The sequence below is a fragment of the Cyprinus carpio genome, chromosome B19, assembly GCF_018340385.1.
Source record: "Cyprinus carpio isolate SPL01 chromosome B19, ASM1834038v1, whole genome shotgun sequence".
NCBI lineage: Eukaryota > Metazoa > Chordata > Actinopteri > Cypriniformes > Cyprinidae > Cyprinus > Cyprinus carpio.
Window position 1 is genome coordinate 27,075,755 of NC_056615.1, and position 26,008 is coordinate 27,101,762.

At 32.7% G+C, this 26,008-nt stretch overlaps 3 protein-coding genes and 1 pseudogene across 3 annotated transcripts in view; 3 read left to right on the forward strand and 1 right to left on the reverse strand.

Annotated features, from left to right (window-relative positions):
• fam126a (family with sequence similarity 126 member A) overlaps positions 1 to 4,139 on the forward strand; it is a 37,769-nt gene extending 33,630 nt beyond the window's left edge. The window contains 1 exon segment of the mRNA XM_042745348.1: positions 3,468 to 4,139. Within this exon segment, the coding sequence (XP_042601282.1) occupies positions 3,468 to 3,718 (251 nt within the window). The 3' untranslated portion in view covers positions 3,719 to 4,139.
• A 2,303-nt stretch (positions 4,140 to 6,442) lies between these two features.
• On the forward strand, positions 6,443 to 9,456 carry LOC122140855 (annotated as a pseudogene).
• Positions 9,457 to 10,647: 1,191 nt separating this feature from the next.
• LOC122140694 (mitochondrial import receptor subunit TOM7 homolog) lies at positions 10,648 to 16,247 on the forward strand. Its single transcript, XM_042745345.1, has 3 exons — positions 10,648 to 10,869; positions 15,625 to 15,673; positions 15,754 to 16,247. Exons 1-3 carry the CDS (start codon positions 10,767 to 10,769, stop codon positions 15,767 to 15,769), a joined length of 168 nt encoding a protein of 55 aa, XP_042601279.1. The 5' UTR covers positions 10,648 to 10,766; the 3' UTR covers positions 15,770 to 16,247.
• On the reverse strand, positions 15,931 to 20,193 carry il6 (interleukin 6 (interferon, beta 2)). The gene is made up of 5 exons (XM_019073058.2): positions 20,074 to 20,193; positions 19,785 to 19,993; positions 19,601 to 19,711; positions 18,058 to 18,201; positions 15,931 to 16,445 (listed from the first exon to the last, which is right to left on the reverse strand). The coding sequence occupies exons 1-5, from the start codon at positions 20,087 to 20,089 to the stop codon at positions 16,227 to 16,229; spliced, it is 699 nt and encodes a 232-aa protein (XP_018928603.1). The 5' UTR covers positions 20,090 to 20,193; the 3' UTR covers positions 15,931 to 16,226.
• Positions 20,194 to 26,008: the final 5,815 nt, after the last annotated feature.

Consider the following 26,008-nt stretch of genomic DNA (forward strand, 5'->3'; position numbering starts at 1 on the left):
TGGACTTCAGCGGTGGCCAGTGATGTCAAGGTCCAGAACACACATTTAATTTCAATGCAGAGCACTACAAGATCCCAGTCGAGGAATAAGGGAAACCATCGGTCATTTTCTTAAAATAAAATATATATTTATACACTTTTTAAACACAAATGCTCGGCTTGCATTAGTGCTGCGATGCACGATAATAGCCGACTTTTGATGTTTCTCAAATGATCATCTTTTATGTTCCATAGTTTATGTTAGGCCATTATAGCCAAAATTTTCGTACAATAAATGTTTTCATTAGGGATGCACCGATCATGATTTTTCATGGCCGATACCGATTTCCATTTTTTTTTTTTCTTTAAGCAACAAACAAGAAAGAAGGAAAGAATGCATAAACAAGTAGTTTATTTGGTATTTAACTAAAAGGCCAAAACTGGCTTTTTGGCTATTGAAAACAATAACCGTTAACCATCTGAAATAAAGGCGGCAGTGACTGCCACAGTAAGCCTACATTCAATTACAAACATAGATGGTACAGTTTACAGACAAGCATTTAGCTTCTGTTTTTGAATGGGGAGTTAGAAACTACATAGAACTGGCCTTAAATGAAAAAGATTAACTGTAACCATGTGAAATTAAAGGCAATAACTGAATAGTTCTTCAATCCAACAACCAATCATCACACATTCAGAAGATGTTTCTTAATCAGCATTTCAGTATTTGTTTTAGTTTTTAAATTTTGGTTTAAAAAAAAAAAAAAAAGGTCTCTACCTGTGAGACTAAATAAAAGTATGCTATATAAATACATTAATTCCAAAATGTTAAAATCATATGTTGGTGCGAATAAAACAAAATGTAAAGTGTTTCATTCGTCCAATTAAAAAAAAAAAAAATAAAGTAGGGTAATGATTCACATCTGTATTTTTTTTACTGGAGCCAATGAAAAATAAATAACTATTGGCTTAAGTTAAAAAAATATAGATGTGAATCATTACCCTAAAATGTTTTAATTGGATGAATGAAACACTTTTTTCCAGTGTGCTACAGCAGGTGATTTTTAAATCAAATTAAGTCGATGTAATTTTAAGGTAAAAAAAAAAAAATAATCCTATACAGAACTGACATTTACATCTGGCTTCTCAAACGTGTATGCAAGTTCTACTTTACAAAAAAAAACAAAAAAAAAACCATTTCAGTGTTGTCACAGTTTAGTACGTTTCGTTTCTCATCCAACACGTGAGAAGTTGAGCTGAACATCCCTTCACTGTCTGCGCTTGTGCAGGGTGCGGACAGGTACAGTACGCTCGCGCAGCTTCAGCGAGCGCAGGAAAGGGGCTCTTATTTGTGCGCCAGTACACCAGAGCGGCTGTTCACTTCCTGCTTATCTGTGCCTCAGACCTGTGTCCTCTGCACTTCCAGTGCTGAACGGCTGCTGCCCGTGTCCTGCGCACAGATTTCAAAATACTTCCACACAAATGATATGATAGCGAATGATTACAATGTAGTCTGTGCACGCGGGCGCACTTCTGGAAATATCGGCCGAAAAAAGACCAAAAACCGGCCGATTGCCGATCGCGTACTTTAAGCAAAAACCGTCCGGTTCCGATTTATGGCCGCTCAACCGGTGCATCCCTAGTTTTTATCAAATAAAATATTTATTTCTAAAGCTACTGTTTGTAATATCTACTTGATACTTTCTGATTTAACACAATAATGGCTTTAAATAATCTTCAGTTGGTAGTTTCTCAGCCAAATGTTTAATTTGCGACCCTCGTTCCTCGGCTGGGATCGTGTAGAGCTCTCTGAAGCTGCGCTGAAACTGTGTTCTGGACCTTGAAATCACTGGTCACCACTGAAGTCCACTATATGGAGGAAAATCCTGGAATGTTTTTCTCTAAAAACATAATTTCTTTGCCACTAAAGAAAACAGACATGAACATCTTAGATGACACGGGGGTGTGTACATGATCAGGGAGTGGACTTCTCCTTTAATCCCTGCAGGGTTTTCCTCGTCCTGGTGTTGGTGAATCCTGCTCAATCATTATCATAATATGACACATTTAGCACAGATTTCCAGCTGCTGGGTCTGACACGGTCACATCTGACTAATTACTGTTTCAGACGTAATGAAGGGTTTTCTGTTAGTCAGCCCTAATCAAGCAGCGGGTGACTGAGCCGAAATTATACACGCTTGGTGTCTAAATCTTCTCACTGAAGTGCTACAGATATAAATGATGCCTCGAATCATATCCGCTTTATGATATTAGATTCACTGTTTTGAGTCTTTTTGTTTGTGGATGTTAATTTGGATTTACATTTATTATTAGTATTAAAAAATAATTAGTACTGAAAAACGGTTGTATTTTATAATTATATTAATAATAACCATATATTATAATTAATAAACATTCACATAAAACATAATTCTATCAATAATATAATAACATAACACATTAATATTTAATAAGTATAATTTAAATGTAATATTCATTATAATGTTTTTAAATGTTACTGTATATTATAATAAAACTTAAAATAAAAATAATATTAAATAACTAAATAACAATAACTTAATAAATTTACAAAAAAAAAATAATAAAAATAATAATAAAATTATATTGAAAATGAAAATATAATATTATAAAAATATAATTAAATTGCAATATTTTAATATTATTAAAATAATAATAAAATATAAATAATATTTTATAATAGGATTATCATTTTCATTTACAATTAAAGTAATAACTACATTAAACAAACTAAAAAAAAATTATATAAATTAACTTAAAAAAAAAGAAAAATATTAATACATATAAAAAATAAAATATTAAAAAATAAAATAACAATATAATTAAAAAATAAAATAACAATATAATTTAAGTTTATTTTAATTATACAAATCATTATATTGTTTTATCATAACTTATATTTTATTAAATAAATATAGGTTTATTGCAATATATGGTTATTATAAAATATTATAATGATCATTATGATTAAATACTATGGCAATATAAATTCATAATCATAATATTTTATACTATATTAAAGAGAAATATAATATAATTATTTTATTAAACCACCATGGGTTTATAATATTAACTATGATATAGTTGTTATTGTTATAAAAATATTTTATTATATTTTAAAACTATTATAATTAATGAGACAATTTTTTTTTACTATATAATTTAATTAATATTAATTATAATATATTTTATAACAATAACTATATTAGAATTGTATGATTCTATATGATTTAAAAAAATAATTTAGTAATAATAATATAATTCCAAATAACATCGCTTTCGATGAGGAGTTGCTTTCATTTTATTGTCATCCGTGTCCATTTTCATCTTATGATTTTGAAGTGTTTATGTTTTGTCTTGATGTTTCTGATTTGATTTCCATGTGCGTCTCATCAGCCTCTCGTCATGCATGTGTGTGTGTGTGTGTGTGTGTGTGTGTGTGTGTCTCAGAGTCTCAGGAGGACAGTGTAGACTCCCCTGACTCCTGCGTGACGGGGCCCATCCCTGAGATTAGCGTAACAGGGGCCAGCGGCGAGCGGCTGCTCAACGGAGAGGCTCTGCGCAGCAAGACGGAGGGGGAGGCGCTAGGGGGCGCCACAGAGGTGGGGGTCGACCCTAGAGGTCAAGAGGTCAGGAGGCAGAAGTCTGTGCGGAGGCACCTAGAGGACGGGACGCCCTCCGCGGGGCGGGTTCAGTTCTAGAGCCCCACCCACCCCTCCCCGCTCCTCTCCCTCGGGCCCAGAGGTACTTGTGTGGGCGGAGCTTCTTGATTAGCCTCTTAATTATTCATGAGATGCAAACGCTTCCGAGTATCAGCCGTCTTCAATGTGAAGCTTTTTCCTGCAGAAATATCTCTGGTTCAGAAGTAAAGCTCTACGGACAGTGTTCATGACCACAGTAAATCAAACTAAAAAAGATGTGCTATAAGGCCATTATTTATTTATTTTTTTTCCACTAAGATACACATACATTATGAAAACAAAAACTTTTATTTTGGATGCGATTAAGCGTGATTAATTATTTGACCGCACTAATTTATTTTAATAAATTAAATTGAAATATTATATATTATATTTTTTTACGCGTACATACTATCTGAACACAGCTAACCATTTGACAGCACTACTTTATATACATATTATTATATATGTATATAAATAAACATAAACATATGCAGGTATTGTTACAACATTTTTTCTATAACTTTGCATATTTAAATTCTTCTGAACAATAATAAAAAAAAAAAAAAAAAAAAAAAAAAAAAATCATCTAATAATATAATATAATAAAAAAAAAATATTATTATTATAAATTACTAAATTATTATTTTTATCATTATTATTAAATAAACTGTGTATATAGACTATAAATATATTGTTTATTGTAATTTATAGTATTATTATTGTTATACTACATTATTTTCTATAATTATATTTAACATTGTATTAAATTATTATATATTATAATTAAATATAATTATTATATTATTATTATCATATATTACTATATTATACTTTTTATATATATATATATATATATCATTATAAAAGCACTTAATAATAATAATAATATATTCTAATAAAATTATTTTGATTCATGTATTTATAATAATAATTATTATTATTATTTATATGTTGCAATTAGATATAATTATAAATTTATTTATTTATGTAACTTGAAAATATTTTATAATATATTATTATATTACCATTTATGCACACACGTGTATAGTAATTTAATAATAAAAATAATAATATATTCTAATAATCATAATTATTAATTAAATCTATTATTAATTATTTATAATAATAAATAATAATAATAATAATAATAATAATATATATTCTAATAAATCATAATTATTAATTAAATCTATTATTAATTATTTATAATGATAATAATAATAATAGTTATTATTGTTTTGTAATTGGATATTATTATTATTTAAGTTTTATTTTTTTACTTGGGGCCGAATCAAAATGTTTTATTGTGGTGATTGAGGTTATATCACAGTTGTGGACAGAGCTTCTGTTGAAGCGGGAATATTCCTGTGTGTATGTTATTAAGTCTCCTGAAGTCATGTCTTTAGACTTGTGTTCAGTCTAACACTCTCACGTCTGTTCTTACTCTCCTGAGTGTTTCTCATCCAGTCAGACCTGCTGAACTCACAGATCCATGAGCTGCGGCCTTAAATCCGTCTCATATCCCCACACTTCTCCGCTGGGTTGCCGAGGAAAACGACCTCTCTTTAGATGAGACAGACTGACAGGAAGTGATGCGTCTAGAGACATCAGCAAAGCACATCACAGCAGATCACCAAGAACTAGCGCTTTAAACCTCCGCAGATATTCTCCATTATCAGTATGATCTGACCTGAACTTCCTGTCAGTCTGAGGTTCTCCTTTAGTTTGAGCTTCTGGTTCCTCAAACATCCCAACCGCTTCCTCTGCTTTCAGACTGTGCTTTATCTTCCTGAAACACTCTCACAGTGTATTTTCTTCTGTCTGACCTGCCGATGCTCTTAAATGTGATTTGTGCATCATCTTGCATTTTCTGAAAAGATTCATGTACATTTAATCATCCCTGATATTAAAATCTGCTGCTTATTAACATGCAATTAAAAATTAATCTGATTCATAAGGTGAATCTCACAAAAACCATCTAGAAATATATTTAGGCTCATATTTATTTATTTTTTAAAATATTTTTTATAGTAATTTTAATAACCCGTTTTGACCATTTATTTTCATTACTGTATTACAGTTACATAATTATTACATTAATGATGTGTTTCTCACATTGCAGCTGGGATTCCCAATTTTTTTTTCTGTCAGCCAAACCCCTTTGTTGTAAAAAATTTACTGAAATATTAAGTCCCCTGATATTAGAAATTAATATTTCAATAATTGTATCGCACAATTGCATGTTCGTGGTTTACTGATGTTGATTTAATGCTCTCATTTCACACAAAAAAAGCAAATAAAATATTAAATCTTTTTTAGTATGCGTTTTAAATGGTTTGTTTTTATTTTAAATTATATATATATATATATATATTTTTTTTTTACATATTTAAAATTTAAATAATTTAATTAAATTCCTAGTTTGGGAAGCCTTGCTTTACAGTAATGTGGAATTGAGGGGAAAACACACTTGATTGTGGTTAAAAGAACAACATTTAAATACCAGAAGAAAATTTACTTCATTTTCTGTTTGCAAATTTTATCTTTTTTTTTTTTTTTTTTCATTCCTACTTTTTAGGTGAAAAAAAATCTGGATATTTCTTTGTAAGATTCAGCCTATAATATAATAATAGTATAATATGTATAATATGAAAATTTAAATAATCTCAAATGGAAAATCTGGTGGAATTAGATAAGAATAATTACTTTTAATGTGTTTTTTCTTTTGATTTTTGTGGTTAAATGTGTCCTGGATATTTTTGTGAGATTCAACCTACAATATAATAATATAATATATAATATAATGTCAACCAATAATAATAATAACAATAAAACAACTAACACTACTGGTCAAAAGTTTGTAATAAGATTTTTTTTTTATGTTTCTGAAAGATTCTTCTGCTCTCCAAAGCAGCAATTATTTGATAAAATACAGTGGTAACTGTAAAAACTGTGAAATATGATTATTATTTAAAATAGCTGTTTTCTATGTGAATATCTGGTAAAATATAATTTATTTCTGTGATGCGCAGCTGTATTTTCAGCATCATTACTGCAGTCTTCAGTGTCACATGATCTTCAGAAATCATTCTAATATGCTGCTTTGAAGAAACATTTCTGATTATTAATAATTTTAAAAATAGTTGTGCTGCTTCATATTTCTGTGGAAACTGATACATTTTATTTTCAGGATTCACAGATGAACAGAAAGTTCAAAAGAACAGCTTTTTTTTTTAAATGGAAATCTTTTGTAACATTATAAATGTCTTTAATGTCACTTTTGATCATTTGAGTTTTTATTAATTTTTTTGTTTAAAAAAAAATGACCACAAAAAAATGTCTAGAAAGATTTCTGAAGATCATGTGACCCTGAAGACTGGAGTAATGGCGCTGAAAATTCAGCTGCGCATCACAGAAATAAATTACATTTTAACAGATATTCACATAGAAAACAGCCATTTTAAATTATAATAATATTTCACAATTTTGCTGTTTTTATTGTATTTTTCATCATATAAATGCAGCCTCTGTGAGCAGAAGAGACGTCTTTCAGAAACATTTTAAAACTTCCCTCTCTCTCCGCCGCAGACGCAGAGCATACGGATACCCCGGAGGTGGACGAGGGCATCTGCACACAAGCGTGCGCCGCTCCGAGCAGCCCGCCGACCATCGTCATCAGCGCGGCGGGAAACCGGGCGGGAAGGGTCTGCGCCGCCTGACGGGCCGCTCCAGCAAAGACAAGGACTCAGCGACCGGCGCGGAGCAGCTGTCGCGCAAACAGGCCACCGTCCGCGCCATGAGCGAGAACCTGGAGCTGCTGTCACTCAAGCGCCTGACGCTGACCAAGAGCGGCTCGCTGAGTCTGTCGCGCACCGCTAGCGCCGTCTTCTCGCGCTCCTTCGAGCAGGTCAGCAGCGTCCTCTCCTCCAGCCCCACCTCCAATCACGTCGCAGAGGCGGACGACGGGGGCGTGGCTTATTTGGAACACCTAAGCCCCGCCCACCAGCACCGGCAGCGCTCGCCCACCATCAGTATCCACGTGACCTCTGACCTGTGACCCTAAACAGAGACGCTCACCGCTGCCACCTTGTGGCAGGAAACTGCAGCACCTTACAACAAGTCTTTATTTTTTTTCCTTCGGTTTTCGTCAGTCGTGATCGATTACCAAAGTGTTTCTACTCCACGTGAAGTCAGATGTCGTGTATTTTTTGGCATAATGAACGTTTTTTACGCGTGCGAACTGCAGTTCGTCTTCTCTACGTATCCCAGCTTCCAGGAATTCGGATGCTTGATTACAAACCCGAGTGGAAAATCCTGTTTAAATCAGATTAAAACGAGAGCCGGATTCATGTGAAGTCAGATATTGTGTATTTTTAATGCAGATTCCGACCTTTTCTTGGAATTATTTCTCGATTTTTACGTGTACGAACTGCAGTTCCTCTTCGTATCCCAGCATGCACTGCGCTCCACCTTGAAGCCATCACGTCACAGTTTCCAGGATTTCGGATGCTTGATGACAAACCCGAGTGGAAAACCCTGAAGAAATCAGACCGGGTTCATGTGAAGTCAGATATTTCCCTTTCGTTATTCACTACGTCAAGTAAACTATCAAAAAGCGTACATTTACGTACACTATTTAATTTTGTATTAATGATGCAGTTTTTAATTAACAGCAAAGCAAAATAAAATAAAATGGTGTAATTAAAACATTTGTTTGACTGGAATTCTCTTTGCCTTCATTATTAAGCAATTCAAGGAAATTGTCAAATTGCATACATGTACATTCAATATTTAATTTACTGTTTTTCAGTAGTATTTTTCATGATAAAAACGCAGCCTCGGTGAGCAGAAGAGTTTCAAAACATTTAAAAACTCCTCAGTCGCATTAGATTTGGGTTCAAGTGTCCATGTGACCCTAAACAGAGACGCTCACCGCTGCCACCTTGTGGCAGGAAACTGCAGCACCTTACAGGAAGTCGATTTTTTTCCTTCGGTTTTCGTCAGTCGTGATCGATTACCAAAGTCATGTACTTTTGAAGTGTTTTTACTCCACGTGAAGTCAGATGTTGTGTATTTTTAATGCAGATTTTTCACGGTATTATGACCGATTTTTACATATTTTTTCCTCTTCTCTACGTATCCCAGCATGCACTGGGCTCCAACCCGAAGCCATCACGTCACAGTTTCCAGGGAATGGAAAGTCTCCAGGAAGCTTCCCGAGTGGAAAATCCTGAAGAAATCAGACCAAAACGAGAGTGTTCTTCTTTTATACTCGTCTTTCTCTGGTGTTTCTAAAGCAATATGGTTATTATATGAATAGCTGTATGTGAGGCCGTAAGAGATGCTTTGACCCGTGAGGCGCTGGGTGAACTGGTGTTAGTTAACCAGCCGTTCATGTGTCACACCGATGTCATGCAGAGACCCGTCAAACAGTGTGATCATAAGCCAGAAATCATTTCTTGATTTGAAAAAGAATCTAGTTATAGCATCGATGTTCTGCTCTTATTGGTGCATCTCTGTTTTTGCACCAGTATTAGTCTGGTTTTCTAGTTTAAGATGAGGTTTTCTGCTCAGAATGGTTTGTGTTTTTAATTTGAAGTGCATCATCAGTATCAGCTCGTGTCTGTGCTCAGATTATTTGGAGAATGTGAATACTTTGTGGTGAATTGTAAATATTATCGTACTACAGTCATCTTCTGCCTTTTGTCAAAAAAAGTAACATGGTTACAGTCTGAAAATAAAGATTTCTATTTCAATTTGCCTCTGGGTTTTTATTGAGTATGAAACATCTCCATAATGTTAAATTAACACAGATCTTTGAATGGTTTATTTTATGGATTTATTATTTTATATTAAAACTAGGAAGTCTTTGTTAATCAGGGATTTGTGGACAATTAGTAATTAAATTTAAATTTGTGTGGTAACACATGGTTTTATTTTGTAATGGAAAGTTTAATTGAGATCCTTTAAAGGGTCATTAATTAAGTAAGATTGTTAATATTTAATCATTTTAATTTGATGCAATTTTTCAAAAACAATGTAATATAGACCAGTTGAGTCTGAATTTATAGTAAATTGCTATTTTTTATGATATCAGTTGAACATGCCAGCTTCTACATAATTCATATATAGTGTAATTAAAATATTTTGCTATTTTATTTGCCTTTCATAATTCAGTAATTCAAGTAAATTGACAAAAAGCATACATTTATGTGTAATATTTAATTTAGAATTTTTCATACAGCAAAATAAAATTAATAAAGTAATTAAAACATCTGTTTAACTAGGATTTTATTTTCATTGTATTTCATTATTCAGTAATTCAAGTAAATTGTCAAAAAGCATACATTTATATATGATGTACAGTATATACATTAATATATAACTATGCATACATTTACATATAACATTAATTTAGTATATTGATGCATTTTTTTATAAACAAAGCGGATATATTTGACTGGGATTTTGTTCGCTTATTTGCTTTCTATTATTAAGTAATTCAAGTAAATGTTCAAAATGCATACATTTATATGATATTAAATTTAGTATTGATGCATTTTTAATAAAGCAAAATCAAAAAAAAATATTGTATTTAAAATGTTTGATCGTTCATTGTTCACTTTTTTAAAGTAAACTTTCAAAATGCATTCATTTACATATAATATTTAATTTTGTATTAATGACACAATTTTGAATTCAAGCAAAATAAAATAGTGTAATTAAGAAATATTTGTTTGACTGGGTTTTTTGTTATTTTCATTACTAAGCAGTTCAAGGAAATGATCAAATCGCATTCATATACATATGATATTTAATTTGGTGTTAATGACGCATTTTTCATAACAAAATAAAATAAAAATATTTTCTACATTGTACATGTTTTGTCCTGATGTCTCAGTGTGGCCGCTAGATGTCAGCGTGGCGCTTTTTTTGGCGACTGTCGCAAAACTGTAGCCGTGGGAACGACGCCGCCGCACACTTTACGGCATACACGTGCTTCCTGCGCCCTTCACCGCTCTGCGTCGGATCCAGAGACGATCTTTGAGCGAATCTGAGTGAAATCATGGCCAAACTGAGCAAAGAGAGCAAGCAGCGTCTGCAGCAGGTGTTCCAGTGCGGCCAGTTCATCATCCGCTGGGGCTTCATCCCCACCGTGCTGTACCTGGGTCAGTAATCCTCTCGAACCCGCGACTTCACCTCGTCATCAGCATTGATCCGTCTTCATATCAGGCCTGAGATGGGCTTCTGAAACATGTTTAGCGTTTGATAAGACAAACACCAGTTAATGATCGTTCTTAAGAGTTAGTGAAGTCAAGCGAGAGACTAGCCCTAAGTACATGTGCGAATGAATGTGTATAAGTACATACACCCGAAAAAAATACTGTGCAGCACAGCTGTTTTCAACATTTAAATGTTTCTCGAGCAGCACATCAGCATATTATACTGATTTCTGAAGACTGGAGAACATTGTATCACTGATCCCTGAACCAAGATTAAAGAGAGAGTTTCGCAATCAGCTGATGGTACCCATTCACTTCCATTCTAAGGGAAAATTACTATGGAAGTCAATGGCTACCGGCAGCTGTTTGGTTGCCAGCATTCTTCCGGATATCTTCTTTTGTGTGCAATTTTTTTTAAGTAAATGCTAGGTAAAGATAGTATGGAGACCCGTTTCTGCCACTCAATAAAAAATAAAAACAGGCAATTGCGGCTTTTTATTTCACTATTCTGACTTTGTTCTTCCAACTGTGCGTCTGCATCCTGCAATTCTGACTTTTTTTTTCTCAGGGTTGTGAGATATAAGCTTGTATTTCTGAGAAAAGTCAGAATTCAGAAGTCACAATCATGAGAAATAAAGTCAGAATTGTGTGATATAAATGTGAGATGCGCATGTTTTTATTTCTTCTTGCGATTGCGAGTTATCACACAAATGTGACTTTTCTGTAACATTATTTCTCAAAAGTTTATATCTCTCAGTTCTGACTTTTTGTTGCGAGTTTATAGCATTATTGTGAATTTTTTTTCGCAATTCTGACTTTTCTCAGAATGGCAAATTTATATCTTGCAATGCAGACTTTATTTCTCAGTGTTAGGGCTGTCAACGTGTTTTTTTTTTTTTCTCGAATTTTGAATATTCATAGAATTTAAATAAAAATCCACATTCGAATCCATTGTTGCGGTTGAGGTGTGCGTCAGGATGTTTTATCGGTGGTGCACGAGATGCGATGACGATGTAAGTGTCGTTGAATTTTAATGTTTTTGTCAGCCTTTCCAGTTGAAGCCACTAGATGCGGCGTTGCTACGTTGTTCATTACAGATATTGCGGGAAAAGAGAACATCAGTGCGGAGGAGATCTTGTTTACGTCAGCGTTCACACAGAACGCATTTTCTAGAGGGACATCTATCACCGTTGCACTCGCGTCTCGCGCAAGAGAGCCGCATGTTTAGAAAGCCGTGTAAAATTAATGTAAATTCAACTTTGAAAAAACATATCTCGAGACTTTATGGCGGGATTTTCCCCCATCCCACTGCATCTCATGTTTCTAAATCAAAAATGCACTAAATTAAACTCTGCATACATGCATGATACTGTGTTGTTTATAGTTAAGTAACTTAATTATAATTGGTTTATAAACATTATTTTAAACATTATGCCGTTTTTTCACGGATAGTCATGTTATCGTATGCTTTGAATAAACGTGCATTAGTGATATTTTGCTCGATGCGCCCTCTTGTGGCCTCAGGAGAGAAGCCAAAAGCTTTTCTTCACCCTAACTGAAATTATGCATTTTAAATTTTAATATAATTCAAAATTTTATAACATTTAAGTGCAATATTCAAATGTAGTTTTTCAACCATTTTGACAGCCCTACTCAGTGTTAGTCCAAATTGCAAGAAAGTCGAGTTCATATCTCGCAATTTTGACTTTATTTCTCAGAATTGCGAGTTTAGGCCTGTATCACACAATTCTGACTTTTTAACTCCGTGGCATAATCTGTGTGCCATTGGTGTTATATCAGTTAACAAGCAGCTTGATCTCTAGATAAGTGCTCATTTTAATTCATCTCATGTTCTCATCTAATGTGATTAAACTGAATTATATATCGTCTTGCTAGTTAGTTACTGGTAATGTCATTGGTCTTTGAGTAGAATTTGACGTCACTGCAGGACAGTCTGTCAGGATGAAGGGCGTGTTTGGGATTCTGCATCATTTCAGAGGCTAATGTTGAGTTTATGTGTCTGCGCCGCATCACTTCCTGCCGCTGTGACGCTCCGTCCTCATGATCACGGCTGTAGTTAGTGCTCTTCTTTGGGGTCAGAGTTTGTGCTCCTGCAGCGTCATCAGTGTTAAATGTGAATGAGGAAATGTTCTTGAGGCTTCAGAACCCACAGGAATTTGCCTGCCTCTGTATTTTTGGCATGATGGGAAACATTTAGAGACAAATGAGATGCAAAAGGAAGTTGTAGCTTTTTGTTTGTCTGTTACGCAGAAAAGCCCCATGAGTCTAAACATTAGCCTTTCTGAAGGAGGAGGACAGCGGAAAAAAACAGATTATACAAATATTATGCTGAATATAATAATTGTATATTTAATTATAAAATATATATATATATATACATATATATATATATATATATATATATATATATATATATATATATATATACAGCTACTATTTAAAAATGACATTTATCTATGCCATACAACAATTATAAAAACAAATTATTTAAAAGACAGGTAAATATTTAAAAGTATATAATATAAATATATACAAATAATACAAGGCTACCATAAAAATATAATAAATAGCAAAAATAAATGTAAAATATAAAAAATATGAAAGTTATATATAATATACAGTTATTGTAAAATCTATGGTACATTATAAAAGACTACCTTATATGTGTGTGTGTATTTATTATAAAAATATTAAAAAAGAATATATATATATATATATATATATATATATAATTAATATTTATAATTGTTATAAATGGATAATATGTTGTATTTGTATTATGTGTTTATATATATATATATATATATATAATACAAATGTATCATCTATTGAGAATGTTATAATTCTAAATATGAACATGAATTATATATATGAGCATACAATATAAATGAATTTAATAAATATAAATAATTCATGGTAAAGACTTAAAAACTATTTAATAGGTGAAATATAATGTAAATATGCTGTAATATACAGCTATTATTAAATTATATGAATATAATGTATAAAAATATAATAAATATATATATAAATGTGGAGCATAATTATACTATAAGATTATTTAAACGATAAAATTGGACCAAGAACCAACAATTAAACCAGCCTGAGCTCTCTCTCTCTCTCTCTTTCAGCTGAAATCAGTGTTTTGTATTCATATACTGTGTTTATTTGGCTAAAGAAAAGCATTCAGGATAAGACTGTTTCCACCTCACAGTGGAGTCCAGCATGTGTGTAATATTGAATATGAAAAGCAGAAGAGGGCTGGGGAGAGTGTGTGCGTCTGTCGTTCCTCACGGCTCGCTCCGAGCGTGTTGCTCAAGAAGTAAAGTGGAGATGAATCAGCTCTGACGTCTGGATTCTTCGAGATCTCGCTCGCATGAGGCTCTTGTTGTGTTAGTCAGTCGATATCGGATGAAAACAGGAAGGCTTGCAACACAGGACTTTTTGACTCTGGACTCCGGATCTGAGACAGTTTCATGATGCCAATCGAACCCATTGACTGAAGAAACTCAAGTTCCTGTGAGCGAGGGCTCCAGGCTTGCTAAACAGAGAGTGAGAGCGCTTTCAGGCGCTGATGCAATGTATGACCGCAGCATCAGTCATCCTAGATACTGGTCTGCATTACAGCATTTAGTAATGTTAGATAAACCCTCAGAGGAGTCTGTTGCAGGCCAAACACACACAGGGTTCGGCCACATCTGATTGGCTGATTAAAAAACCCATCGGATTCTTTGCTAATGGATACTGTAAATGATTCTTTCTGATTTTGCAAAATAATTTTTCTCATTTGTGATTACCGAGGTATATTATATATTTTTCAGCATTATATTGAATGTCACAAAAGCTGTCAAGAACACATAAATATTAAAGTGCATTAAGAAAAGGAATACTTTTTTGCATTGACATTATTAATGCCAAATGAACACACTCTCATTGTTTTCCTAATGCGGAATTGTTTGTACAGTAATGCAAAAACAACAACCAAACACAGTGACATTAGATAGTAATGATTCATTAGTATTTCTTGTTTTGCTCTTATGCTGATCTAAATGAGAAAATGTAGTATTGCAGAAATTAGGAAAACTTTCGAGAATAAAGGGAATTACAAAAAGCACAGAAGCAATGGGGAAAAACTGCTTTCATTTTCTTTGTATATATATAATTTAGATTGAATAAATAAAATATAAATCTAAAATATATATAGAATTGCTAAATCATATATATAAATTTGAGTCGTTATAAATAAAATATTTATTTTATACAGTTTAAAAGTGTGTATTAAATTTTTATAATTATATAGTTTTTATGCATTTAAAAATCACATTTTAATTATATAATTTAATGTAACATTTTATTAAATTTATTTCATATTATTGAACTAATTATAATGATTATGTAGTAATTTATTATTTTTGAATTTTTAATTTGTAGTTTAAGTGTGTATAGACACACACACGTATATAAACACACTTAAATTACAATTTTAAAATGTAAAAATAAACACACACACACACACACTCTAAATTATATGTGTAGTTATTGATTAATAATATTTGTATTTTTATATTTATTTTTGTTGAAATGTGACCTGAAGCAGTTCATGACATTCTCGGTTCACATTTCTGAATTTTTCAGGAATCAGTAGAACCATGTTTTTTAATGTATTTATTTCTCTCGCAGGATTCAAGCGGGGGGCCGATCCAGGGATGCCTGAGCCCACAGTCCTCAGGTGAGTTTTGTGAAGATCACCGTGTTTTAGCACAGAAAGCTGCTGAAGATGAGACTGGGATGATCTGTTTTGTCTTTCAGTTTGCTTTGGGGATGAAGACGCTCCTGACGAACACTACAGATTCCATGAAGACTCGTATCTGAATTCTGTGCTGGGATGTAAATACTTCACTGTCACGTCCACACAGTGCTTTGTGTTATTTTAAGACTTTTCTGAAGTTCCTCTTTCAGAAACATTGCATTGAGAAACACACAAAATGTTTTCTTTGTTTTTTTTATTGAATCTATGAAGATCATTGTAAACAATCAGCATGTTCTCACATTCTGTTTTAAATAAATGAAACGAGTTCATAAATACATTCATCAGCACTGATCTTCAGTATCGTGAAAATCAGAAGTAAATAGAAAATACTGGCACATAAATATTGCATTTATAAATATCAATGGTGCACAACTTTCAATAAGTTAAAAGTAAAGACTCATAAATATTAAATTATTCTGCCCTGAAAGAAATAACTGCAATGGTCAATAAATAAAAACAATAGTTGAATAAATTAGTTCTTGTCGGCGCTCCAGTCTGCGGGTCTCTTCGTGTCTTTTGCTCGATACGCAGGTTTGCGTTTGCTCATGTAATTGATGGCTCTGCACGTGTCGATCATCACGCTGGTGAAGTTGAACAGGATCGAATGCACCGTGGTCTTGCGTGTCCACGCGGATCTGACCGAGAGAGGAGCGCTGGAGATCTGATCCGCCCCTCCGTCCGCTATCTGCAGCTGCAGGAGCAAACAAACATCAGATGTGTTCATATGTGACAGTGCTCATGAACAGCTGATGATGAGCTCAGATTGGCAGGTTTTGGCAGTCTGTCACGAGTCGTTAAGCCTGGGTTTCCATGACTGCTATACTCCATAATCTACATGTGTTTTTTAGGTAATAGGTAACCATCTAGTTATCAGAGAATGAATGAGCTTTGTTTTGACCAAGCTTCAACATGCAAAAAAAAGAAAGTGTTTAAAATAAAGTCTCATTCGTTAATGCAATAGCTAACATATGGAAGCCCGTTTCCGCCACTTAATAAAAAATAAAACAAGGCAATTGCAACTTGACTTTTTTTCTCAGAATTGTGAGTTATGAAGTCGGAATTCCGAGTTATGAAGCTGAAACTGTGAGTTATGAAGCCGGAACTGCGAGTTTTGAAGCCAGAATTCCGAGTTTTGAAGCCGGAATTCCGAGTTATGAAGCCGGAATTCCGAGTTATGAAGCCGGAAATTGCGAGTTATGAAGCCGGAACTGCGAGTTTTGAAGCCAGAATTCCGAGTTTTGAAGCCGGAATTCCGAGTTATGAAGTCGGAATTGTGAGTTATGAAGCCGGAATTGCAAGTTATGAAGCCGGAACTGCGAGTTATGAAGCCGGAATTACGAGTTATGAAGCCGGAATTACGAGTTATGAAGCCGGAATTACGAGTTATGAAGCCGGAATTGCGAGTTATGAAGCCGGAATTCCGAGTTATGAAGCCGGAATTGCGAATTATGAAGCCGGAATTGCGAGTTATGAAGCCGGAATTGCGAATTATGAAGCCGGAATTGCGAGTTATGAAGCCGGAATTACGAGGAAAAAAAAGTCAGGATTGTGAGATAAAAAGTCCTAATTACATTGTTTTATTTTTTATTCAGTGACGGAAATGGGCTTCCATACTAATATCAAAATTAAGTAAATAAAAAATACAGTAATGTATAAGTAATCTAATAATAATAATGTAATTTAATAATATAAATATATAATATAATGATATGAAATATAAAATAACTAATAATTATTTAATAATATAAATAATAGAAAATGTATAACAATGAAAAATATAATTATTAATTAGTATTAAACCGTATTAATCTTTGTTAATGTTGTTAAAATGTTACAAAAAAAAACAATAATTCGTTTGTATTAGTTCATAATGCAATAGAAAATATTAACATACAACTTTCCTTTTAATAATTTGTAAATTAACACAACACATTAACACTATATATATATATATATATATATATATATATATATATATATATATATATATATATATATATATATATTTAATCTTAATTAGTTATTTTCATAATTTGTTTTATATTAATATACTTGTATATTTTTATTTTAATATTTTAACTATAAACTAGCAGATATTTGAATGTTTATGCTCTTGAAATGAAATGCCACCACAACTCCTAATAAATCAAATAGGCAGGTGCGTATAAATAAACAAAGAAAAGCAAATACTCTGTCAAAAATGCAATGTTTGTGCTCTTAAACCTAATCTTTTATCAGTCATTTAACAAATGCATGGCTGTGAGGTCAGCTGGAGCGCCGTGGAGCCGTTGAGGTGTGTTTACCTGGCTGTTAATGGCCTCCAGCAGGCGTTTGGTCCCGTGTTTGATGTCGTTCACCAGGCTGGAGGTCAGGTTTTCGTTCTCGATGAAGCTCCAGTTCTCTTTATACCAGGTCAGGACGCTGTAAATGCGGCTCAGGCACAAATCCTGAAACATTTGTGAGGTATGAGCGTTTAGTAACACTTCAGTGTTTGACTCAAAATCAAATGAAAACGTTTATTGAACCATACTATAGTAAATTACTTGAATTAATGTGTTGTGGTAATTCTATAGTTGCCGTGGTAACATAACAACTATAGTAATATAAACAAACGACTTCACCCAATACTGTACTAAGTTTTCTACAACTATAGGGTATATTATACTACTAATGTAGTTTATTGTATCGTATGAATGAGATTGAACACATTCATGAATAGCACTAAATCGATTGCTTCTGGATTCAAATTGATTTGATAATGACCTAATAAAGCTTCTCAAATCATGAAAATCTGTTGTGGAAAAGATGTACTTCACTACTTATTTACAAATATAAATGTTTTGGAAAAACTCTTTTCTATTAAAATGTTTTGCTTGAGTGTATAATAAAAAAAACATTACAAATGCAGTAAAGTTTGCAGAGAGTAGCAGCTGGACACATCTACTCATTTATTTTAATAGTTATAATAATGCAAATAATATGTATATTATTATTAATACATTTATTATATTGATTGATTGATTGATTATTACAGTAATAATAATAGTTATCTGAACTATGAGGAGTATGCAAAGTATATAGTGAGTAAAAAAGATACAAAATGATACCTTTTAATCTTACTCAAAATTCAGAAAGTTTTTACGGTATAAAAAAATATATATATATATATATATATATATATAATATATATATATATATATATATATATATATATATATATATATATATATATATTCATAACGCCTGTTTTTAATCCATTAGCTAATATGAACTAAAAAAAATTCAAAATATAATAATATAAATAAAAACAATATAATTTAATATCAAAAATAAAAACATGATAAAATATAATGTAATTTAGCATAAATATAGTTTATAATGTATTTTTACATCATTAAACTTTGATGAGGTTTATAAAATGTTAACAATTTTTTTGTACATTTTCAAAATATAATAATATAAATAAAAACAAAAATAAAATGTAATAATAAAAATATCAAAAATATATGCTAAAATATGATGTGATAATGTAATTTAATATAAATATAAAATATATTAATAAACAATATAATATTATAAATATTTAATATAATATTTATAGTATTTTTACATCATTAACCGTTGTTAATGTTTATAAAATGTTAACAAAAAAAAACTTTTTTGTTCATGTTAATTTCATAATGCATTAGAAAATGTTCAAAAGTGTTTACAGGGACAATAAAAATTTTTTAAAATTTGAATAAACTAGTTTGAAATCAGCTTCGGGCACAGAGGCATTCTTTTAAATGAACAAAGAGCCGTGAATCAACCCTAAGTGCAGTGATTTGAGAGAAAGTGTGTGCTTACTGAGCTGAAGTTTCTGGACAGACAGCCGTCAGAGGGTTTGAGGAGAGGGGTTTTGACCCTCACTCCTTCATACGCCGTCATGTTCACCATCTCTCTGAAGTCCCTCTCAAACTGCAGATGGAGGAGCTCAGAGTTAGTTTGAGTAACACAAAGCATCTTTTCATTAGTGTGTGTTGAGACGTACCTGCTGGTCTCGCAGCGTCTTGACGTCTCTGTGCAGATCTCTGGCCATCAGATGCCATTTCTGCCGGTCGCTCAGAGGACTCTTTCCATCCACGTCCTGAACCTCGTCCCCAGATGTTTCGGATAGTTCGGCCAGACCGCTGTAGACAGGCACCGCATCCACCAGACTGATGAACACTGCCAGTACGGCAGACAGGAAGAGAGCTGCGTCTGCAGAGAAAGTGAGAGAGAGAAAGTGAAGAGCTGCGTCTGCACACGAGATCCGTCCGGTCGCTGGAACTTGCACTTACTCTGAGCTGACGGCATCCTGATTGCGCAAGTTTGAGTGTGATGTCTTCAAGAAACCTCGGGAGACTACTGAACCACGCTTCTTAAGTGTTTTTATACACACACTTGAGGAGTTTCCACATCACTCAACCCGCCTTTCAAACATTTTTCATCATTTAGGAAAACTGCCCTGATTCTGATTTTCATAAAAGAATTTTTTTTACTCTTTCCCCTCAAAACACAGGATGCCACAAGTTGATTTAGGTTTTGATACTCTTATTGTTTGACAGATTTAATTTATTTTTCTGAAAGTTGACATATACTGTGTATATCTATATCTATCTATCTATCTATCTATATATATATATATATATATATATATATATGTATGTATATGTATTTATATATATATATATATGTATATATATGTATGTATATATATGTATATGTGTATGTGTGTGTATATATATATATATATATATATATATATATATATATATATATATATATATATATATATATATATATATATATATATTTGAAGAGTTTATTTGCAAAAACAGAACTTTTTTTCCCAAATTTTCAAAAATCATGTTTTTTATGATGTTATCATGTTTTTATTGTGTTAGTTAGCTGTATTTTTATTTTTTTTATTTTTTTATCTAGTCAAAATAACCCAACTGCATTTTGATTGAGATCAATTGGAAAGCACAATAAAAAAAAAAAAAAAAATTGATTTTTGGAAAAATGTTATATTTTTGCAAATGAACTCAAATGAACTCTTCACATATATATATATAGAGAGAGAGAGAGTTCATTTGCAGAAACCAATAACTCTGTTTTTGAAGATGATTTCAAAAGTCCCTGCATTCCAATTAATCTCAATCAAACCGCAGTTGGGTTATTTTAATTAAATAATAATAACTTAGAAAATACAGCTAACACAATAAAACACAAAAACCTGATAACATCATAAAAAACATGAATTATGAAAATTAATTAATTTGTTTAGTTTTTGCAAATAAACTCTTTATGTATATATATATATATATATGTGTGTGTGTGTGTGTGTGTTTATATATATATACACACACACACTCTCACAGTGGAGATCAAAATTAGAGAATCTTATTTTAGAATCAATCTATAAATACTTGAATTTTTTCTGAAATATTGTTCATCTTAATCGCTAGCTGTAGGTATACCACTGTCCTACTAACATGTTTGACAAAACAACCAAGGCATTTCAACAAAAACCTTTATTTAGTGGAAACACAGTGATCAGTATTAAAGAACAAAATCCTGGAGGGTTCCAGCTGTCAGAAATGAGGAGGAAGTGTCGAGGCCCTTGATTTGAGTGACTTCAGCGCATCAGTAGTCTCTCACACTACTGCACTGCTGTGATCTTGATCTACGTTTCTCCACTCTCTTCCATAGTTCGGTGACTGTACTGGGTTTCGTAGCCATAACTTTAAAGCCAAGGATTTTCCAGAGATTTTCAGTCATGTTTAGATCAGGACTGTGAGCCGGTCAGTTCATTATTTCAATGTTTCCAGCTTCAAGGAACTGCGTTACCTGCTTTGCAGTGTGACGAGAGCATTGTCTTGCCTGAAAGCTGCAGGCTGATTGGGAGAAGAACTGCTTGTTGCAGGAGGAGGTTCTGATAAACATGTACTGAATCTGTAGAGGCTCACTCCTGCTCCACAAAACATGCCCCAAACTATGACACTTCCAACTCCGTCCTTCACTGACTTCTTTACACACCCAGGGTTCAGTTTTCACGATTCTGTAGCTGACTCCTCAGGAGGAGACGGTCCTGGCACTTACTGCACACTCTGGGACGTCCTGAAGACTTCTTCACTGCAGTCAAACCTCTCTCCTTGAAGTTCTTGATGATCTGGTAAATGGTTCTTTATAGCAGTTTTTCTTGCATGTGAGGCTGTTTTGATGGAAAGCGATGATGGCTGCACGTGTTTCTTTGGAGGTAACCACTGATAACAAGAGGTGCTTCTTCCCTGCTTTTATAGCAATCAGCCTGCTCTTACAATCTAATTAGCATGATAGTGATTAATGACTAGTACTCATTCACACTTTCACATGTGCTGCTGATATTAGTCAATCAGTGTTAGCTGGTCATATTGTGTCAGGATCAAAAAACTGTGAAATTTATTTTTTGTGAAAAGTTAGTTATATACATCTCGAAAAAATTTAATTGTTTTTTTTTTTTTTTAAACATTTCAAAAAGTTAAACTTTGACCTGTATTCTAGATTCATTATGTTTTGAGAGACTGGATTTTTGACTTTCATGAGTTGTAAACTCTAATAATCAAAATTAAAACAAAAAACTTTTGAAATGTTTTACTTGTAATGAATCTAGAATATATGAACGTTTCATTTTTTGGAAATAAGTTACAAAAAAATAACTTTTCCATGATATTCTTATTTTTTGAGATGTAGGCCTACCTGTAAACACACTAACACACATTGTTTTAATTTTTTCATTTATTTTGAAAAGACAGTAGTGCTACATGTATGTAGCATGAGCAGTTGTTTTTTTAGATTGTATAATTTCAAGATTTAAAGCAAAAACAAAATGGTCTGAGTTTAGATTTGTGAAATTATGCTACATAAGACACCTGCACAAAACAAAAACAGCAGACGGACTGAATGAAAATGCAGATTTATTCTCTGACAGCAGGTGGCGCTTATGGAACAGCAGCGATACAGCGTTTCCTTGGTTACCGCTGTAAACAAAGGCTTATAAACACTTATTTAATATGCAATTTATGGCGGCAAGAGGAAAAGAAAATGCCACTGGAACATTTCTGAAGACGGTCAGTTCCTCTCAGAGATGCATTCCTATAAACCCCGACATATTTGTTTTCTTATTTTTCAGACATCACGAACAGAGAGATTGATCTCCCTGATACAGTATTTTCTCCTCTTTACAGACCTCGTAAAAATTCCACACAAGTTACATTTTGGGAAATGATTGCAATGCGGTTTGTGTGCAATTCTGGAATATATTTTGGCCAAAATAAAACTAAAAACAGTTTTTTAAATTGAACATGACTTTAAAAGTTACTGAGATATTGACCTTGTGACAACTTGCCCCAGGCGTTGTTTATATCTTGTTAATAATCTCCAAGTGCAGCTCTGATTGTTTTCAAAGAGAAACTGTCACTTCTAAACCCATGAAGGTGCAGCTGTATGCATGATATTGCACTAAGTTTCTCATTTATATCATCCAGCATAAGTTAAATATCACATCTTTGAAAGATTTTTCATAACATATCTTGCAAACTGCTGCAAATATGGTTTCAGTTTCTAACCGTTTCTTTTATTGTAATTCTAAGAAAGGAAGCATCCATTATACATGCATGAGCTTTACAAATAAAAGAAATGAAAGTAATGTGTCTCAGACTTTTCCTTCTCCTTATTAAATTCCGCTTTCTCTAAGTGATCTCATTCTGTAATATATCAGTTTTGACTGGAGTCGTTAAGGACCTCATTGAAGACCGCAGGCCTCTGGTTAATATGCATATTGATTGTGATTTCTGTAACCGAGGATTCCCCTTCAGGAGGGGAAATATTCATGCGTGAAGCTGAGGAGATGTTATAATGGAGTGTGAGTGATATTATTTTGAGCAATTGTGGAAGTTTCCAGGTTTTGCTTCGGTCGGAAGGGACAAAAACCATGCCCTAGTTTTATTAAATAAAAATATTACTGGGTCTGTGGGTTTTTGTTGAGTCCTGAATATTTGCCTGAATATTTACTTTGTCTATTATATATATATATATATATATATATATCATTTTAGGTTTTAGTAAAAAATTGTCATTTTTAAGTTTTTCTATATAGTTTTATTTTTAATTCAGATTTATTACTTCATTTAATTCATTTTGGTACTTAAACTTATTTCATTTAGTTTTTAATTAGTTTTTTACCTTTACATTTTTCATCTAATTTTTATTATTTTGTAAAGTTTTAGCTAACAATAACAATGCTGTTCTTTAAAAAAAATATTTTATGTGTCATTAGTATAATTAATAGAAGGTGACATACGAAGTATTTGGACTTAGTTTAAATTTATAATTTTTAGATCCAAACATTTTTCATTGTATAAAAGGAGTGAAAATACATTTTTTTAAGAGCAGATTTTAATTTTCATTAACGCATTTTTATCTTTTTACTTGTTTCCCCTCTTAAAAATTGATGCATGACTTAGACTTATTGATTTTTGTTGTTTTTATTTGATTTTTATAGATGCCCATGTACTGTAGGGCATGTCACAATGGTAACTTGCTGTTTGTTTTCACAGGTGTAAGAAGAATATTTAAACTACACATTTAAAAAAGCATTATTAATTTTACTATTAATTCAATAGCTAATATTCCTTGTACATGTATCTCAACTTTATAAATATTCAATGCACACTTTTTCAAGTACAGCACACTTACTACTATACATGCAAACTATTTACTGTTAATTGCTACCAATTCCTGTGTTTTGTAATGTTTCTTCTGCCATTTCATGGTTAATTTCTACATCCTGAAGCTCTGAGGTGAAGCAGCCTCCAGCAGAAACCACATTCGAGGTATGATCAGTGATTTTAAAGAGATAACAGGCGCTTCTTTGCAGTTATTCCACGAAAATTGGGTCATTAATGGATAAACTGTCGAAAGTGTGTCCTTTTTCTGAGAAGTCCTATCAGTATATCATAAATCTTTCTCATGACCTTGTTTAACACCCAGTTGAGTGCTAGATCTGAATGTTAATCTAATTTATATAATAATTTGGAACAGATCTAGATATAGTTGTTTTGCTCTTACACAATTTTCCAAGTTCTGTTATATATACCAGCTTAGTGTGAACTTTTTTTAGTGCTGATATGTTGCCATTTACCAGTATTACCAAACTGGTTTACCAAGTTGGTCTTTGTGGTGAAGTTAATGGAGCAGAAGGTTTTGCTGGTTTAGATAGAGTCTTAATGGTTCAGAGGTTTGGAAAGGCCGGTTGTCTGTAGTTTACCATGCTAGCATCTAAAACACAACATACACTGGTCTTTTGACCAGCAAGGAAGGAATGAGTAAACCTTGTTTATTGGGTTTATTGTACTCCTGTTGGAGTCAGCACATTTTGTGAGATCGAGCTTAAACAAAATGTTTTTCACAGAAATATGTTGTGAAACTACAGATGTGCAGATATAGATATTTTCACATTTATGCTAAGGCCTTTTTCCACAGGATTGTGTGGGTGTTTTTAGCTTTTTGGTTTCCGAAACTGTGGGTTTTTTTTATTTTTATTTCTGCCGATCACGGTCAACGCCAAATGTAACTGAAGTCGAGAGTGCAATGCAACCGCCCCAAACAGTACTGTTGAAAAAAGTGAACCAGACCACAATAAACCAAAAATAGATTCTTACACTTTTGAACTGAGCAACTTTAGATTTTCCAGCTTGAGCAAACACCGGCATCCTCGGGCAAGAATCGATCCAAGACGAGTCACAGAAATTTGTCTCTCACTGTGTACACATGCATGAAATGATGATTTGCAGATGTGAATTGCAGCATGCATCTTCAACACAACAGGGTAGAAAGAATAGTTGGACTCATGATGTTCTTCTTACTGAAGAAACAGCTAGGAAGGATGCAAGAATACATGCTTGATGACTCAGACACGTGTAGCCTAGTACTTTATGGCAAGTTGTAAGCAACACACACTGTATTAAAAAAAAAAAAAAAAAATGGAAAGTGCACTGATCATTTCCTGCCAAGATGCATTACAGATATTTCCCTTAGCTCTAAAACACATAGCAATGCAAAATAAAAATCAATACGGAAAATTCCTTTATATGAATACAGTTCATTGTACCCTATTTTATCTCTTTTTTTTAACAGTGTACATTTAATCAGAACTGTGCCTTCAAAATGCACATTTGCAGTTTAAATGTGTAT